The sequence below is a fragment of the Rhineura floridana genome, chromosome 10 (assembly GCF_030035675.1).
Source record: "Rhineura floridana isolate rRhiFlo1 chromosome 10, rRhiFlo1.hap2, whole genome shotgun sequence".
Lineage (NCBI taxonomy): Eukaryota > Metazoa > Chordata > Lepidosauria > Squamata > Rhineuridae > Rhineura > Rhineura floridana.
The window spans coordinates 44,504,340-44,521,945 of NC_084489.1; the positions used below are offsets into that span (position 1 = coordinate 44,504,340).

Genomic DNA, 17,606 nt, shown 5'->3' on the forward strand with positions numbered 1-17,606 from the left:
TGTTCCTATTCATACATATGGGTTTGAGAAGTGGGATGGCTACGGTAGCTTTTCATGTCTTTTTAAAATCTAGTGAAAACTGGAATTCCAGTAGTAGAAAGAGGGAATGCACAGCTTTCAAACAAGATGAAGGGACAGATGAACAGAGCACGAATTTCAAAAAATGGTGAAAAACTGCTGTAGCAGAAGTGGATAGTTAATACTACTGTTCTGTTGGCATCTGAGTTCAGTTTAGAACAAACTGTGATTTCTTGTTATATACGAATAGGGAAACTATGATTTGTTCAAACCAGTTATAACAAGACAGGATCAAACAGTATTTTCAAGTTCTGGCTTACAAAAACCAGTCATGGTTTTAACAAACCATATTTTCCTGTATTCAGACATAACAAGACACTGTAGTTTATATGAAAATGTAAGTTTTAAAACTTCCATGTGTAGGAAGGCTTGAGGATCAATAGAGCGTTTTCGTAATGGGAAAATCACAGTTTCCTGTTAGGTGTGAACTGGACCATGATGTAACTGTGCTTACCAAGAATCCAGATGAATTATCCAGGAGACAGCGTAATCTACAGATAAAGTTTCGTTCCATAAATGAAGAATTCTCTGGAGGCAGCTGTTCTGGGTTATAATACGTTGCTGACTGTGAAAAGCCATTTTCTCCTGTAAAAAAAGATAATTTAAGATCTCTTTTTAGAGGAACATCCATTCTTACTATAAGGACTCCTTTTGTAACCAAGGTTTCAAATACGATCCTAAACAAGAATGACAATGAGAGATAACATTTACATATAGCACTTGCTAAATTTTTGCCATATGCAAATCTTCTAGATGTTAAACACGTGTCCCGAAATCACACAAATTGAAGAGACACAAGTGATTCTGTTGTGATCAGTAATAAAAATGAAACTTTCATTAAAATTATGTTTCCATGTGAAAAATGGATTTTATAAAGAACTCAACAAATAGATGCCCAGTTCTTTCCCCCCCAACACTATTCATACTGAAATGTGAGTATTTCCAAGGAAAAAAGCATTAGCCAAAATGAGAACCCATTTTATGAAAGAGTACTCCTCTCAAAAAGGCTCCCCTACGCCAATTTTAGAAATCTTTCAGCTAGCGATCAAAGGCAAAAAGGTTTTAATCTCTTCCGTGGTACTATGTGCATTATAACCTTTTTCACTCCTGTTACCAGATCTGCTTATGTGTACATATACACATACACGTGAGTTAATATCCTACATGTGTGTTCAAGGAACTCTTACTTTGGGGAACTTTACTGTAGACAACTGTGCACCAAGGAGTAACTATAGGGGTGGGGGACCTTTTTGTCTCCATGGGCCAGATTCTTATAAGGATCAGACTCACAGGCCAAATTTGACAAGTGGGTGGGTCTGTCCACCTATCACTCACAAAATATAGTTTATGACATCACATGATTGGCAGGTGGGTTGGCCCGAGAAGCAGGGTTAAATCCTGCTGCATTGGCAGCATGCACCTGTTTCCTCCTGGGAACAGGAACCCGTAGCCAATGCAAAATCGAACCCCACCCCCCGGCAACCAGCTGACATCACAAATAGCAGCAGCTGATTGACAAGTAGGCGTGGTTTGAGGAAAATGGCCTTGCGAGCCAGATTGGATCTCCTGAGAGGCTAAGATTGGTCCACATGCTGGAAGTTCCTCCCCTCCGAGTTACTGCAATAGAAATGATTACTCTGTATAAATGCCAATCTTGCTTTGCTCATTTTCAGCAACTAGCCAAAACTACTAAATTATCTTCCTTACTTAGGGAAGTGAACAAAAACCACCATCACCACCACACAATTTATTATGATTAAAATATTTATTTACACAAAATGGCAGGCCATAAGTAAAACGGCTATGTGCCTTGAAATGCCAGTATGAGGTGTTAGAGAAGGCAAAGGTGGCTAGTTTAATAAAAGGTAAAACATAGACCACTCCAACCCATTTTGCTTAAACTGTAAGCTTAATTACTAATAGAGCCATGGGGCAGGGGGGAGAGCGAAAAAGGTGGAGAATTTATGTAGAAGTTTGAGACAGGTGTTTAGAACCTTGGAAGAACTGAGGGAGGGCTAAAGCAAAAAGGGGAAGGTTCACATGCAAATAGCAGTTACAGGTCTCATAACTGCTGAAGTTTAACAAGGTTCTGAGACAGAACGAAATGAGGGGGTGGCATGCAATGGTTACTTATCCCGATGAAAGAGAAACAAAAAGAAGCAGTTTCCTAGATTTTTACCTCACAGCAGTGTGTGGGGTTGCTAGCAGGAACAGATTCATTTATATGGATAGTGGCAAGTCCCCCACATTCAGAGACATCTGGATTATCCCAGATCTATCTCCTGTAAAGGAAATATTTTGCACTTTGGCATATTCTACTTACCGGCTCATGCCTATCATCCTCAGGCTTATAATAGTTGTGTTCAATTCCTATGCAGTTGTAGGAACCCTCCAAACATGATTTAAAAATAGATTCTCACCTTGACCAGAATCTGTAGACTGTATAGGATTTAGAGCCCAGTGAAGCTGACGCTGGAATTCTGGTCTGTCTTCCGTGTGAATTAATTCAAATACACTCTGGTGTATAATGTCAGACTGCAGCCAAGAAATAATGACAGCAAATAAAATGCTAATACCTCTGTGTTTGATTGCTATAGTTGATATTACAATTAATCACATTATAATTAAGGTAGCCTACTATGATCAATGGACTCCTATACAATTATGGAAGAAGGAAAGTTACCCCAGCAAAAAACCAGTTTTTTTAAAATCACTTTACGGTTTCTTATTAAGCTTATTGTTACAACTGGGAGTGAAAGAAAGAGCACAATATCTTGCTATACCCCCAAAAGGTGTCAAACATATCTAGAAGAGAACTGAAACTGATTTGTATTATTTCTTCCCCCTCTTTTCCCTTTCTTTTTTAAACAAAATTTATTGTAAGTTTATTGCTTGAAAAAAAATAGTATACATACATTTCCAGCACATATACAAAAATACATAGAAGAACAGAAAGAAAAATACAAAGAATATATATGTGTATGAGAAGAGTAACAGAATAAGCTTATGTATATATTAATGATTTACCATTTATATACACAAGGAAAAAAAGAGAGAGCCAAGCCCTCTGAAGAATCAAAAGCATAAAGGACATTCACTGCATAAAAAAATCAGAGCTAATCATTTTCCACTTCTGCTACCCTAGCATACTAGAAATATGGTCAGTTAACTGCAAATTACTCAAACAGAAACATCTTAAGCCTATAATTTCCATATCTGCCCTTCCAGTATCGGATAAACCTTGCCCACCTTTCCATGAATTCTGAGCCTCGTTATATCCTTTCCCTCCTATGCACAAAATACGCTAACTTGTCTGTTACAGCAAATTCTAAACATGTATTCAGCCATTCATTTTCACTAGGACGTTGTGCCATTTTCCATCTTCTGGCCCATATGATTTTTGCTGCTATGATTATTATAGCTACCAGTAATTTAAAATTATCCAGAATGACATCAGAAAGACTATCAGCATCAAAGTTTGTCTTAAGGGGAAACCTATTATATCTGAGATAACACAGTCTATGTGGGACCAATATGTCGAAAAAATAGGGTAATCCTACCACCTAGCACCTGGAACAATTGATAGACTGCATTTTGTTTAAACATTCTGGTGTCAGATTACCACAGCATCAACTTATACTGGGATTTACATACTGAGAGAGATAGGAGGTCTTATCAATCAGTCCCCAAATTTTTAATCCACGTATCTACTGGGAGTGGTCTTCCTATGTCTCCCACCTTTTCCTTGAGACAGGTTCTTTAGCTTTCAAATCCAGCAATATTTTCTAAATTGCTGACAGCAGTCTTTTCCCTTATTCAAGCATCTCCTCCCATTCAGTTGCTTCCCTAAGGATCAGCCTTAGGCCTAGTAAATTAATTAGAAAATTCCTCATTTGAAAATACTGGAACCAAGGTAGAATCCAACCTGATGTTTTATCTGAAGTTTCCTGCCTAGTCAGCAACCGTCCTTGAGGGATGAGATCTTCTACTCTTTAAGACTTCTTTAGCCTCCTAAGTCTGAAAGTCCCCCAGTTGGGCAGGATTTTCTGGACTGAGATGCGCCTTGCCCTCATAGGACACCAGAGGGCAGAACTCAGTGGAATATCTACAAATTCCACTGTATTTGTAGCCAGGCAAGTTAAGCTGCCTCATAGCCCAATCCCAAGTTTGAAACAGCAAGACCTCCCTTTTGCCTCAGACATTGCCTAGTATTGAAATCTATTCTGGGACATTTCTCATTCCAGATAAAACTGTATAGGATCTTTTGCATCTTTTAAGTTCTCGGAAATCAATAGATAGTGGCAATACTATGAACAGATAAAGAAATCATGGGACAACTAACATACCAATTGCATTTATCCTGGTAAGCCAGAATAAATGTAGCTTCTTCCATCTATTAAGCTCTGCTTTGTTGCTTGCACCACCATGTTGTAGTTCAATTTAGCAACTTTCTTCACATCTGCTACCAATTTTACACCCAGTTATTTAACCTAGAATATGCACCCACCTGATCCAATGCCAGCCAAAAGTGGTGCAAAGTTTTAGCCATTGAAACATTGCATTCCTATTGCCCAATTTGGAATCAAAATAATCAAATATGTTACCATTTTTGTGAAACAAAAGTCAACTACTTAAAGTCAACTACAGCAGGGCCTCACTCATACGGCGGGTTACGTTCCAGATCCCCGCTGTAAAGCGAAAACTGCTGTAAAGCCGAACCCATTCAATAGAATGGCATGCAATGCCCGAAACCCGCTGTAAAAGCAGAACAAGTGCCATATGAGTGGGTCTTTAGTCTAATTGCGTCTAATTGAGACCGCTGTATTAGCGAATCGCTATAAAGCGAATCGCTGTAAAGCGGGGCCCTACTGTACTTTAAGTCACATTTATACGATGAACTTAAAAATTGTTAAAATCAGTTGGGTCAGGAGCTGGTTTCTTTAGAAGAGGTCTCACAACACCACTTCCTAAGGGCATCACACCTTCTCTTGAGGAGGCATTTACCATCCATTATCCAATGATGTGACAATTTGTAAGATTCTTCCAGAAGTCACTACGACAATTAAAACTGCATTTCATTACATGAAGCAGACTCAAAACTTTGAAAGTTCTCTTTCTGAAAGAGGAAAAGTGCCTACCTGCTGAAAACCCAAGTAATCCTGGATTGTAGAAGAGACATAAAATATGAGTGCATCTGATGTAACTACCAGCACAAAGCCATTTAACGCCTAAAGACAAAACAGCAACAAGTTTAATTTGAAAAATATATTGCTATCGTGTGTTAAAGAGGATTTTAAAATGCAATTTGATACATATTATAAGAAACAAAGGAAAAAGTTAATATAGTCACACTTATTGTTCTAGTCAACACCAAACAGCAGCAGGAGCAGAAGTCATGCTAATAAGACTAGGGATTCAATTATCAAAACAATTATATAAAATCTACAATTACTCTCAAGAGTGAAATTGCTAGTATATTAGCAAGCAAGATTAATTTCCGAGGGATATATCATGTGACACTATAAATTCCAAGTTAAATTACAAACACTTGTGTAATAATTGTAATGTTCAATGGCCATTTTACATGTGTATTATGGCGCATATCACATTTATTTAGAAAATGTTACCACAGAAACTGCATTTAGGATAACCTGGTGCTTCCTCTAACACGTAACTAAAAAGTATCAAAGGTTTTGAAAACCTTTATTGGTTGTGGCACATTTGTGATGTTATATTTTTACTGCCTTAAATTTGGATTTTCAAAACACACATATTATTCCAGAGTTGAGGACCTTAAGGATATAATTCAGATTTCAAACAACTAGTTTGATTTAAGCCGGAAACTCTAATGTTACTTCAGGACAGTGTTTTAAAGGGCTTCCGGGAAGGGTGACTTAGCCTGTGCCTGCTTTTGAGACGGGCTCCTGCCTCAAAAGAAGCTTATTCAGATATATCAGTCAGGTTTTTTTTTTTTTTTGACTGATTAAACTTCTCCCGGGTAGGGAGAAACGAAGAGATTAACCTCAAAGCCTATTTTTGTTGGGACGACCAGATCTCATTAATTTATGGGACGAGGTCCAGCCGACGAAGGTGGGACGGATTTTCAACAACAAGCTCTATCTGATAAAGCGAACGTTCATCTTATCTTCTAAGAGAGAACGCACTAACAGGCAAGCACCCTTCTTTCTATATTTTTCTTTTACTTGACTTAAATTGTTGCTGTTTAAAAGAGATTTGCCAGATTGATCGGTTTTTGACATCTCACTGGGGAGCCATAACTTCTCTCTGCTACTTACTAATTAATAGCTTATCTCTGTTTTTGTTGCAAAAAGCTGTCCTGGATTTGCATTCTAAAGATATACACAGAAGAGGGATTTCTATTCCAGATTTTTATTTTGAAGAATATTATATTGTCTGAGACTACTCTCTTTTTGGTCTATTTTATTTTGACGAATCTGTTTCCTGACGACCGCCATTAATTGTTTCGATCCTGGGAACTGCATTTTGTTTACTTAAGCATGGAGAGATAAGGCTGTCTGCTCTGTTTATACTGTGATGTCACCAAGTTTGGAGTATTAACCCAATTGTTGCTGAAATAAGAAGTGGTTTTCCTATATTTTTCTTTTAAAATGGCAATTAAGAAAGTGGCTGAGAATCTGGAAATAACTATGTTTCAGAAAATAATGGATGAGATTGAGATAACGAAACAAAACCTGCGACAGGGTTGTAAGGAGCTGAAAATTGAATTGAGTAAAATGAAGCAGGAGATTAAAGATATAGGGGTCCCTGTGAGAGAGGTGACCCTGGAAGGGGTCCCTGTGAGAGAGGAGACCCCGGAGATTGGAACAAACGTGGAACAGGAAAAAGATTTGGAGTCTATGGACTTTAGAAACAAAATCTATTGTTTGGAGACACAGGAGATTAAAGACATAGGGGTCCTTGTGAGAGAGGAGACCCTGGAGACTGGAACAGGGGTCCCTGTGAGAGAGGAGACCCTGGAGACTGGAACAGGGGTCCCTGTGAGAGAGGAGATCCCGGAGATTGGAACAAACGTGGAACAGGAACAAGATTTGGAGTCTATGGACTTTAGAAATAAAATCTATTGTTTGGAACTCAATGTTATCTCTGAAGAAATTAATGAAGATTCTAGAGATAAAGTTATCAATGGCATGGATAATCTTCTGGACTGGAATGATGTGATGGAGCCCAATATAGAGAAAATCTATGGAATTAACTGCAGCCATGTGACAATGGAAAAACTTTTAAGAGATGACCCAGTGTATTTTGAAAAAAAGAACAGAGATATGATTTTACAGCAGTATTTCAGCAACCTATTCAGAATGGATGGCAAGAAAATATTTGGGATAGAGGTAATTCCCATCAGACTCTTACTATATGACTATGGCTTTGACAGCAAGATTATTATGGAATACTGATAATGGAAGATTGGATATTGAAATTACTGGACTTAACAAGACTACTGAAGATGGAAGATGGAAAATGGAACTAATAGGGATAATAGAACAATGGCTACTGAAATTACTGAACCTAACAGATTCTGATGTGATGGATTAATTGAAATGTTTATTTTGACTATGGTTATGACAATAAGATTATCATAATTAGTAATGAGATGGATTAATCGATATGCTTATCTGGAAAAAAAAATTGATAGATATATTTCTTAAAGAATTGAAACCTCTCTTTGACTTTTTGTGGAAAGAATAAAGTAATGTTTATGAGATTTGATGATTAAGTAAGATAACTACTGGAGGAAAGTGATTTGATAATATGACTTAAGAGACAGGATTGTTATATATTATAGACTTATAACTGATTTGATCTTTGACAAATGGGAAGTCAATATTTTACTCTTTATTTTTTATTTTTGTTTTTTTTTTCTTTTTTTTTTTTTGTTTAACTATTTTTGATTTTGTTTTTTGTCTTTGAATGTTTTATGATTTCGTCTTGTATGTTTTATGAAAATCTGAATAAAAATTATTGAAAAAAAAAAAAAAAAAAAAAAGGACAGTGTTTTAAAGAAGCTAAGAAAATTAAATTATGTAAATAAGCAAACTTAGCTTGCATTCAATAACTTGCCTTGTTACCATAGGAAACAAGAAAATCCATGCAAGCCAGTTAGTGGGCTGGCAGAAGGAGGACAGATTTCTCCATACATCCCCTGCCTGCCAGCCTGGTTTCTGTGCTAGAAGCCTCTTCCTCTGTGACCAGCGCCGAAATGCATTGGGCTAATGGAAAAGGGCAGGTCATTTCATTCCTCCTTCCCCAGGTAAAGAAAATTTTTTTTACCCGACTGTGTTTCCATGAAGACAATGGAGAAAAAGGTTTTGCAGCCAGAAAGGAAATGCAGGCTACTAGCCTCTTAGGAGACTCATACATTTTTTAAAGCAGCCTTATAACATTTATTTATTTATTATTTGGTATATATCCCGCCTTTCCTCCCAAGCAGGAGCCCAAACATTTGTAGCCTTTTTACAAGGCTCAGCTACCAAACAAGTATTTTCTGGTTCAACCTATTGTACGTAACCAAGTCATGGGATTCTCAATCTTAGAAAAGATTAAAGGGAATTTCTGAAGTAGATTAGTTGCAAAGTTTCTGATTATGCTGTTATATTTAATTTGCTTCAAATCAGCATGTTCAAAGACAATTTCCCCTATAAATTCATTCAACATAACCCTAACAAATACCTGTAGTAAAAGTTCTCCTTCTAGCAGGTGTGTGCTTTCTCTAGGTTTTGTAGCTCTGCTGCTGTCCTGGATCCCATTTCTGTCAGACTTTGCAGAACTGGATGGTTTTAGTGCCGCTATAGAAAAAAATAAATATTTAATTTTGCTTTGAAAAAGTTGAGTTGCTTGACAAAAGATTTTGTCTTTGTAAAATAACGTAACACTGAATATCCTATATACAATTAAAAAACAAAAAACAAGAAGATCCCTCCAATTATCTGAAGCTAGTTTAAGATTTTACATAATTAATTTCATATTTAAAAGGAAAATGAAATAGCCATTTTAGGGTGGCATTCAATCCTAGTCCTACTTAGAGCAGACCACTGAAGTGAACAGACATGACTAACTTAGATTAATTTCAACAGGTCTACTCTGAGTAGGATTTAGTTGAATACATTCCTTAGATTTCACAATTTTGAAGACAAATGAAGATGTTTTTTCACTGAATAAATATAACCATTGGCTTACTTTAAGTTATCAACTACAGGAAGAATGAAGACAATGAGAATGCTGATTGAGCACACTGATCACAACCTCAAGAAGTTGCAATTTCATAGCAGAATTTGATCTGAGGGTTGGAATGAGGCAGGGGGAGAGAAGCCAGCATGCATGCATGAGGGAAAAAAAGGCCATGTATTTTGAGGGCAGCTGCTATTGGAGGGGGGGAAAAGCAAAAAATGCTTTTGGGTGCCTAGAACTAATAATGTGGTTCTCTAGCCTGTGACATTATTCCTGCCGGGGAAGTGACAGTTTTCAAGAATTGTGCATATTTCTGTTTTCTGCTTGATTCCCACTGCAACATAAAATAATCTAAAAATAAGTTTAAAAATTTAAAAACACTCTAAAACATCTTAAAATCAAAACACTAAAACATATTAAAAACAAAACACCTTTAAAAACATCTATTAAAAACAGCTTTAAAAATCTTAAAAAGCAAATTGGGATAAGGTCTCTTCTTAAAAGTCCTGTTGAAAGAGGAAGGCTTTCAGTAGGCACCAAAAAGACAACAGAGATGGTGCCTATCTATCTATGTTGTGTGGAACGGACCTCCTAATAAGATGGTATCTGCAGGAGGCCCTCACCTGCAGAGCACAGTGATCGTCTGACTATATAAGGAGTAAGATGCTCTTTCAAATATCCTGGTCCCGAGCTGTATAGGGCTTTGTACAGCAAAACTAGAACCTTGAACGTGGCCCGGTAGCAAATGGGCAGCCAGTGCAATTCTTTCAGCAGCAGGGTAACATGTTGGCAATACCCTGCCCCAGTGAGCAGCTGTGTAATCTCATTTTGTACCAGCTGCAACTTCTGGACCAACCTCAAGGGTAGCCCCACATAGAGTGCATCACAGTAATCCAGCCTAGAGGTTACCAATGCATGGACAACAGTGGTCAGGCTAACCTGGTCCAGAAACGGCTGCAGCTATCTTACCAGCCGAAGCCTAGCCACTGAGGTCACCTGGGCCTCTAGTGGCAAAGATGGATCCAGGAGCACCCCCAGACTACGAACCTGCTCTTTCAGAGGGAGTATGACCCCATCCAAAGCAGACCAATTATCCGAACTCGAGAACCTCCAACCCACAGTGTCTCCACCTTGCCAGGATTCAAACTCAGTTTATTGGCCCTCAGCCAGCCCACTACCGAGTCTAGGCACTGGTCCAGGCCTTCCACAGCCTCTCCCGCTTCAGATGTTATAGAGAAAAAGAGCTGGGTATCATCAGCGTACTGTTGATATCTCACCCCAAATCTCCTGATGACAGCTCCCAAGGGCTTCATATTGACGTTAAACAGCATTGCGGACAAGATAGTACCCTGTGGCACCCCACAGCACACTGCCAGTGATTCAAAAGACAATCATCCAATGCTCTTCTTTGAAAATGACCCTGGCGGTAGGATAGGAACCACTGTATAATAGTGCCTCCGATACCCATCTCATCAAGCCAGCTCAGGAGGATACCATGGCCAATGGTATCAAAAGCCACCGAGAGATCAAGTAAGAATAACAGTATCACACTCCCCCTAATGATTAAGTCATCCATCAGGCCAACCAAGGCCGATTCAGTCCCATAACCATTCCTGAATCCAGACTGCAATGGGTCAGGATAATCTGTTTCATCCAAGAGTACTTGCAATTGCTGTGCCACAACCCTCTCAATCACCTTCCCTAAAAAGAGTATTTGCAACAAGGCAGTAGTTATCACAAACCAATGGGTCTAGGGTGGGCTTTTTCAGGAGTGGTTGAATAATTGCCTCTTTCAGGGCAGCTGGAACCACTCCCTCCCACAACGATGCATTGACCACACCCTTGATCTACTTGGCTATACCCCCTCGGCAAAATTTAATAAGCTAAGACGGGCAAGGGTCGAGAGGACACATTGCTGGTCACATTGTCGCAAGAACCTTGTCCACATCATCAGGCTGCATCAACTGAAACTGATCCCAAGAAGCTGCTGCAGACGTTGCACTGGACACCTCTCTAGGGACTACAGTAGATGTGGACTGGGCTTCAAGATTGCTACAGAGGCGAGCAACTTTACTGTCAAAGTGCCTTGCAAGCAATTCACAGTGGGCCTCTGAAGGGTTTAAAACTCCATTTCCTGGAGTTGATGTCAACAGACTCCTGACAATATGGAAAAGCTCCACTGGACAGCTACTTGAGGATGCAATGGTGGCTGAGAAGTGGGCCTTTCTTCACCACCACACAGTAGACACTCTTATGATGTTTTACTCATGCCCTTATCAGCCTTTGTCTTCCATGGTAGCTCATCACCTCCCATGACTATACCTCCCTCTACCCATTATCACTGCAATTGGGATGACATCACCAATGTCCTTTCCAAGACTCCCCCTAAACACATGATATAGACACAAGAGCCCACCAACAAAACCTACCAGAACCAGTTATCCCAGTACACCTCTGAGAGAATTGGGAACAAGGAGACCCGCCCAATAACTTTCACAGAGGGCACATTTACTCCCCCCATCTCACATCCAGGGAGGGCCAGCCTTCTGCCAGTTGCACTCTGAAGGCATCTGGCGACTTTCTCCTATCGCAGAGTTCGCTGCACAGGCTCTCACCTGTGCAGGAACCACACATGCACCTTACACCCTCCCCACTACCAATCTCATCTAATTGGTTTAAAAATAAAATGAAATGAAATTAAAAAAATAAAAATAGAAGACTCTCCCCTGTGGTGTCACCCCTTTGGTGTCACCTGCCACCCAAGGGCTGCTTGGCTTTTATGCCCCCTGACCCAGCCAGGAGCTGATGCAAGAGGCTGCAAGATTGATTGCAGCCTCCCCCTGGATTCAGGGTCAGGCAGGAGGCCCCAGTCTTTACAGCACTTACTAGGGATCTCAGTTGTCTCAAGAGACAGCAACCCGGGGGAGCAAGCAAGCACCCAGATGCTCAAGTACTCACTCCGGGAGAGGTCTTCTCCAGTTCCCAGTGTTGCAGCTGTTTAGCCAGCATAAGTATACTTTTAAGCACACTCTTTTCTATTGAAAGCTTTCATCACTCGGTCAAGTCTTTTGGTGCAGTGTTTTCTCCTATCCTCTGCCCAGGATGTTACACCAGAAGAATAGTGGAAGCAACACATACAGGCTTGCAGAACAACCAATCTGTTTTGTTCAAGCCAAGTTCCTCATGAGGAAGGCGGCTGGGAAAAAAGGATCAGAAAGTAGAAAGACACCCAAATTCCTTGTAACCTTCTGGCCCCAAACAATACAAGAAGCGAAGGTCCAACATCATAGAACTCCGTTTAACAAGTAGTCTGAGCTTCAGGTTCTGGCATCCTAGAGGCTGACACGCCAACTCTGGGAATGCAGCTACCCTACCTTCACTTTCCAGACTGCAACCCTAGAAATAGAACCATGGATTGTTAATGAAGTATATGCTCTTCTATGAGGAACTCCAGACCACAAGGGTACTTGTTTGGTGAAAAAGGTTACTGTCCTTACCCCACCTCCATTAGACTAAAATACTCCAGAGAGAGAAGTATTTCACCAGTAATTTGCTGGCGACATTGAATTCTGAATGAAGTTTTGATACCCCCTTCCTTCAGGGTGTGGGGGATACAAAACTACTAATACGAGAAATTAGGCAACCAAGGCATTCTAAGCTCCTCTCCCTAACCCAAATGGTCCTCAAACGTTGCACGTTCCTCAGTCTTGGTGCATCAAGACATTTTGCATTCCAAATTTGCAACTGAAATATTTGGTTTATGTCTGGACACACAAAACCTACCATTTATAAAATGGAAGGTTGTTTTTTAAAAAAACCAAACAAACAGTCACAAGACATGGCCTGATCCTACAATGCTCATGTACTTTTCATACAAATTCAAACCTGGAATAAAATTAATTAATCTTGTATATCTCCTTAGAAAAGCTGTATTACTGAAGGATACGGGCAGGATCCAGAGAACTGTGAACAAAGGTCTGCTTATGCAACAAGACTTCCCTACCTTCTCCTTCCTATTGAAGCCCTATAAACCCACAAAATCTATTCCCAAGAGGGAAACCAGCAGAAACTGGAGATGCCCCTCTTGCCTTCAAACCATTCAAAGGCTTCTCTGAGTTCCTTCCTTTGGCTCTACAACAAAGAAATATTTGGCTACGAACCAAATTAAAACTGAAATACGTAAAATTCACAAGCTAATTTCACATTGCCACCAGTGGATTTAAACAGGCCAAGAATTTTCTGTATGTACCCTGGCTCTTTCAAAAAACAAAACTCAAGTGCATTAAAGCCAATCTGCCAGTTCAAGTACAAATATTTTAAATAGTTTATAGGCTTACTAAATTCTGCTTCACACCAACAGAACACCAGCACTGTTAGTAAAAAACCAATTACAGTCTACTTCAGATAAAAACATCTTATAATCTACTGCATAGAGTTGCACTGAACTTTTAAACTGCAAAATTTTAAAAGCATTCTTTCACCAGAAAAAATAGATATCTTCAATAGTCATAAATTGGTCAGATATTATGTGAATGACATTATGTGCCATTTTAAATTCAAATCTGTTTCTCTGCTTTAAAAAAACCCATGGCAGAGAGGGGCAGCTATGGGAGGGAGGGGATCTGAGTGGTAAAACTACAGATTTGCCACTGAAAAGATTACGGATGCTGCTGATCTCCATGGAAAGCAACTTTTTCACATTTAAAGTCTCTGTTGATTAACACTGCATGCAATTTCTATGCAACATGTAAATGACTGCTTGCCATTTCTGGACATACAAGACATTGCAAAATTACGAAATGGAAGTAATGCACACAATCGCTAGATATGAACTAATCTTACAAGGTTCACCTAGGTTTTATGCAAACTTCTCTCTGGAATAATGTAGACCAATTTGCATGACAACATACAGTCTAAAACATTTATACTGTAGGGCCTTGCTTTTCGGCAGCCTGCTTTTCAGCGTTCTGCTAATACGGTGGCTTTCAATTAGAGTAAGGCCCCACTCATAAGGTGCTTGTTCCACTTTTACGGTGTTTTTTGGGCATCGGGTGCCATTTTATTGACGGAGTTCTGCTTTTCAGCCGGTTTTGCTTTTAGGCGGGGGTCTGGAACGTAACCCGCCATATGAGTGGGGCCCTACTATAGTAGTAAATTTATTAAAATGAATTCCTTAATCACAAAGAAATGACCAATTACTCATCCGCCTTTAGATGATACTGTATGTTTATAGAAGAGATCACCTTTCAACAAGTCCACTGCAGTTTTACCATCCTGCCCATAAAAACACATCAAGGTGGTAGTATTTAAAAACACATAAAATCAGTCTTCTACTTTAGCATATACTATACTGTGCATGCACATTACTTAACACATGAAGATGGTGTGCACTCTCAAACCAAAAGCCAGTATCAAAAAACACAAGTCACAAGATACAAAAAGTTTGAATATCTAGCTGTTGCATTTCCCAAACTGCCACAACTTATGAGCAACTGTTGGAGTGGCAGCCCCCCCCCCCTCTTTTTCAGTTCCATTTTTTTTATCAGTTATGGAAGCACTGAAAAAAATACACAGCCCTAAGAAAATCCAGGACAGACTGTCTATTCTCCAATCATACTTTAGCCTCAAACCAACCATCATTTCCCAATCATTAGGTAACTTTGTACGGTAATGGAATATTGAGTTAATGAGAACAATACAAAATGTACACCCAAGAGGTCTGATTTTTCCACCACACACTGCTTTTTAAACTCAGGGAAGATTGAAAAGCAATCTGAAACCTTCCACAATAAAGGTGGCACCTGGGTGCATACATAAAGCCTTTTGTAGTCTTAAAAGGATCACCAGCTTACTAGTCTGTAGTTTCTAGCTCTTAAAGAAAGAAGCTGATTTTATCTTCATTTATATCAGGATATACTGGAATACTTACATTGCATTGTGATACTGCACTATGACTGAATGATGCAACTCCAGGAAAATTATAGAAATTAGTTTAAAAAATATTTAAGTTTATCTTGAAAATTACAAAACCACATACAGTACACAGCTTGTTTGGATTCTAATTCAAGGTGCTTATTAGACATCTATAATGCAATAGTCTGCAAAACATATTAAAGGGTGCATTTTGCTAAACATTTTAATCCCGACAAAAAATACTCCTCTTTTTGGCAAGGGGCTATAGGTCACCAATAGCAAATACAGCTACAATCATACTGGTTGTATGTCATATTTATTTATTTATTAAATTTATACCCCCACCCTTCCTTCCAGAAAGAGCCCAGGGCAGCAAACAAAAACACTCAAAGCACTCTAAAACATCTTAAAAACAAAAGACTTTAAAACATAATTAAAATAAAACATCTTTTAAAACACATTAGAACAGTATCATACAAACATCTTTAAAAAAACAATTAAAACATCTTAGCAAGTCCAACACAGATGCAGACTGGGATAAAGTCTCTACTTAAAACTCTTGTTGAAAGAGGAAGGTCTTCAGTAGGCACCAAAAAGAATGGTGCCCGTCTAATATTTAAGGACAGGGTATTCCAAAGTGTCAGTGTCGCAGCACTAAAGGCCCGCTTCCTATGTTGTGTGGAACAGACCAACTGATAAGACGGTATTTGCAGGAGGCCCTCACCTGCAGAGCACAGTGATCAACTGGGTATATAACGGGTAAGATGATCTTTCAGGTATCCTGGTCCCAAGTTGCATAGGCCTTTGTACACCAAAACCAGAACAATGAACTTAGCTGGGTAGCTAATGGGCAGCCAGTGCAGTTCTTTCAGCAGCAGGACAACAAGTTGGTGATACCCTGCCCCAGTGAGCAGTCGCGCCGTGATATTTTGTACCAGTTGTAGCTTCCAGATCAACCTCAAGGGCAACCCCAAATAAAATGCATTAAGGTAATCCAGCCTGGAGGTTACCATTGCATGGACAACAGTGGTCAGGCTATCCCAGTCCAGAAACGGTTGCAGCTGTCTTACCAGCTGCACTCCTAACCACTGAGGTTGCCTGGGCCTCTAGTGACAAAGATGGATCCAGGAGTACCCCCAGACTATGAACCTGCTCTTTCAGAGGGAGTATGACCCCGTCCAAAGCAGTCAATTGACCCATTATCCAAAATTGGGAGCCATCAATCTACAGTGCCTGTCTTGCTAGGATTCAGACTCAGTTTATTGGCCCTCAGCCAGCCCAAGAAATTGGCTCCATAATGATATCACTGTTACTAGGAAGATGGAGGTCTGTTTATTTGCACCAGTACTTAAACAGTTAAAAGCAAAAGACCAGTCTGCTCTCCACCATTAGCCTGAAAAAGAGCAGCTGGAGGGAACTTGCATCCCTGCTCCCTGAAAGCAGAACTCTGTTTCATTTGCCAACTGCACTGCAACAGTAGTACCAAGGGAAAGGAAACTCTGGGCTCTACCAGAGAAATAAGAGCAGTGGGTGTGCATATATTTGGTATGTATTTTTTGAATGCATTGTAAGCTGCCTTGGAGTGCAGGACACATTAGAATGGGCTCAAGTTGCAGGAAGCCAGATTTCAACTGAACATCAGGAAAATCTTCTTGTTAGAGCAATACAGCAACAGAACCAATTACCTAGAGAGGTAGTGGGCTCTCCGACACTGGAGGCATTCAAGAAGCAGCTGGACAGCCACCTGTCCGGTATGCTTTAATTTGGATTCCTACATTGAGCAGGACTGAATGGCCTTATAGGCCCCTTCCAACTCTATGATTCTATGGAGATGATTTGTTCAAAAACCACAAATCTTTAAAAATAAGCCAGATTTTGGGAACTTTTGGGGAAGCATTTCAGTCTCCTATAAAGCACCTTCTGCACACTGAAAATGTTCCGTCACATTCAGCCCAAATTCAGTACACTGGAAACAAACACAGCATTATGTAGAAGTTGTATGGCATGACACAGCAGGTTTTGGACCTGCTCCCAACTAATTCTGTCCCAAAGGACATCTTCTAAGATAAAAACTGAAGTTAGCATTATGTGGTTATTGTTTCTTGTAGGCTCCCAAAATTACTAGGTTTTGTAGCAGAAAAAAATTACATACCTCAAGAAATGTTTTGAGAAATTGAGAAAAAATACTGGACTGGACTGAATATGCAAGTGAGAGGCTTCCTTCAGTATGGAATTAAGATTTTAAAAAAAGAATAATCATGGTAGTGTTGTACAACAGATATTACATGCTTGTAAACAACCATGTTGATTCTATGCATTGAATTAAAAAATAGATGTTTGCAGTTACATTGCAGTGCTCACAATTTATAACACACCAGTTCTTTAAGGGAAAAAATGTGGTCAGAAAA

General features: G+C 39.5%; 1 protein-coding gene across 5 annotated transcripts in view; it reads right to left on the reverse strand.

Annotated features, from left to right (window-relative positions):
- The window catches only part of AHR (aryl hydrocarbon receptor), an 86,151-nt gene that overhangs the window by 24,804 nt on the left and 43,741 nt on the right, over window positions 1-17,606 (reverse strand). For all 5 annotated transcript variants that reach the window (XM_061587562.1, XM_061587564.1, XM_061587560.1 and 2 more), the window contains 4 exons: window positions 8,788-8,903; window positions 5,217-5,306; window positions 2,499-2,613; window positions 533-663 (listed from right to left, as the gene is read on the reverse strand). In XM_061587562.1, coding sequence (XP_061443546.1) covers window positions 533-663; window positions 2,499-2,613; window positions 5,217-5,306; window positions 8,788-8,903 — 452 coding nt within the window. The remainder of the gene's footprint in view (window positions 1-532; window positions 664-2,498; window positions 2,614-5,216; window positions 5,307-8,787; window positions 8,904-17,606) is intronic.